Source organism: Nestor notabilis, unplaced genomic scaffold (genome assembly GCF_000696875.1).
Source record: "Nestor notabilis isolate BGI_N333 unplaced genomic scaffold, ASM69687v1 scaffold31434, whole genome shotgun sequence".
Lineage (NCBI taxonomy): Eukaryota > Metazoa > Chordata > Aves > Psittaciformes > Psittacidae > Nestor > Nestor notabilis.
This window is the reverse complement of record NW_009924839.1, coordinates 7,616-9,701: the sequence shown is the minus strand read 5'-3', so window position 1 is coordinate 9,701 and position 2,086 is coordinate 7,616. Positions and strand designations below refer to the sequence as shown.

The following is a 2,086-nucleotide window of genomic DNA, read 5'->3' as shown; positions in this document are numbered from 1 at the left end:
CTACTCCTGGGCCGGGTATGCTTGAGGAGGCCAAAAGCTATGGGCAAGAAGGAGGATGGGATCATACGAACCTTGTTTCCTTAGGAAAAGAGATAAAAGAAACAAAGAGATATAAAATAATTTCAAAAATTATCCCTATCACTGCTGGGGCTCCTCCACACAGTGGTTCTCACCCAAAAGCCTCCACTATAGCCACTGCGAAAAGTACTGCAAATTATCCCACTGCCTCCCTCTGGAAAGGTCCCACAGAGACCTGCAGTTCTCTAGCATGTACAGCACAGGACCAGAAAGACAATCATTTCTTCAGCCCTACTAAATCTTAAGCCCAAGCGGATCAAGCAGCCTACCTGCCTCCACCCGTCTGTTCTCATACACCTCTGGGCTTTCCGACACGGCGTTGTACTGCTGGAAAGGCTGGTTGCTGAAGAGATTGTCACACAAGAGGCTGCGACAGAGCTTCTTCAGGAAGCGCAGGACATACCCGATGCTGTTCACTACCAACACGTTCATGAGGTGCTGCTTCCCCTCAAAAGAAGCTGAAACTGGAAAGCAAACAGGAACAATGCAATACTTGGGGATGCATGGCAGGAGGAAGAATGAGAGCAGGGGAGAAGATTTCACACAAATATTTGTATGCCTTAAAATATTTTACATAATTACCCCATGGGAAGAACAAAACAAATTGGAGGAGCTTAAGGAGCTGAGTTTGTGTGAGCGAGATGACCTTCCCCTTGGGACACCGAAAGATGCATGGCCAGCAATGCAAGGATTTCTAATATATGCATCCAACTGAAAACTGTACTGTATGATTAGAAGGAGGTGATTATGATACCTTGGTCTAAGGAAGGAGAAAGTGATCTGCCAATGGTGGGCTATTAGGCTGACTTCAGCAATACACAAGGTTTTAAAAGATAATGGTGAGACAAGGAATAAAGATATGCTTTGGATAAATAAGAGGTGCCAGGGTTGTACTGAAGCAAGGACTACCAGCTTCATCATGGATCTTTATTTATGGATTTAACTGCATGTATAGGCAAGGGAAGGTTGGCAGCGGAATTCAGTTAAGCATGAGAAATTGTTCATTAAACGGGAAAGGATTGCATATGGAAGGAGACAATAGCAGGCTCTGCTGGCAGGTAACCCCAAGCACCGGAGAGGAGCCCGCAGTGGTCTGTGCTGGCACAAAAAGATTTTGTTGATGCTGTAAGCTAGGGGCATTATCAGTGGAGGACTGGGGGATTGTACAGAAAGGATTGTCTGATCTTGAGTTCTGCAATAACAAAAATGGGTGTAAAAAATACTAGAAAAGACTTGGCAATCTGTAATCTTTTTAAGGAGGTTCAACATGACCTGATGGGAGAAAAATGATGGAACAGGCTCACCAAATGCCTGTGAACCTCCAAGGTGACACAGCGATGAAAAAGTCAGATATATTTCAAGGAAGCATTGAACAAGGCATTTCCAGGAGAGACAAGGGGGTGTCGATTCCACTATATAAAGTCCTGGTGAAACTCGATCTGGACTGATGGGCACCATTCTGGTCATCCAGGCTTGAGAAGGGCGAATTCACGCTTGCAGATGTGCATAGGCAGGCCACAGTGATGTCCAGGGAACAAAAAGTTCCCCTGTGGCACTGCAGCCATCACCATTTATGCTACATGGGGCTGTGGGAAGACGCTTGAGTTTCTTTCAGTAATCCAGTGACCTTCTTCACAATGCAGAGAGGACCTGAGAGAAACTGTGTATTTCAGGCCTAGCAGGATGAAGACTGTTCTCTGGAAGTACATCTAAGATTGAACTCAAGGGTAAGAGTAGAGCAATTAAAATTCCTGGAAAAAGCTGTCAGGGAATATATTTAGCCAGGAATCAAAAAGGGCATAGGTCCCAGACGTCAGAGAGGTGGAGAGGTCACAACAGACCCACCAGGGTGAGTTGTAGCAGGTCACATTCAGGCGTCAACAGGTTTGCAGGGAGGGCTACACGATCTGGCTGCCTGAACTCCACCACCTGGAAGGTTTTTTCCAGTCCTATAGCCTCCAGTCACTACTAATGAGTATAAATTGCAATGGTAGGCTTGTAATGTTTG

General features: G+C 45.7%; 1 protein-coding gene across 1 annotated transcript in view; it reads right to left on the bottom strand.

The window, feature by feature from the left end:
• Positions 1-347: 347 nt before the first annotated feature.
• Positions 348-2,086, bottom strand: part of SCML4 (sex comb on midleg-like 4 (Drosophila)) — a gene marked incomplete at its 3' end in the record, with an annotated part of 6,261 nt that continues 4,522 nt past the window's right edge. Inside the window, exon 3 of the mRNA XM_010012778.1 lies at positions 348-542. Within this exon, the coding sequence (XP_010011080.1) occupies positions 348-542 (195 nt within the window). The remainder of the gene's footprint in view (positions 543-2,086) is intronic.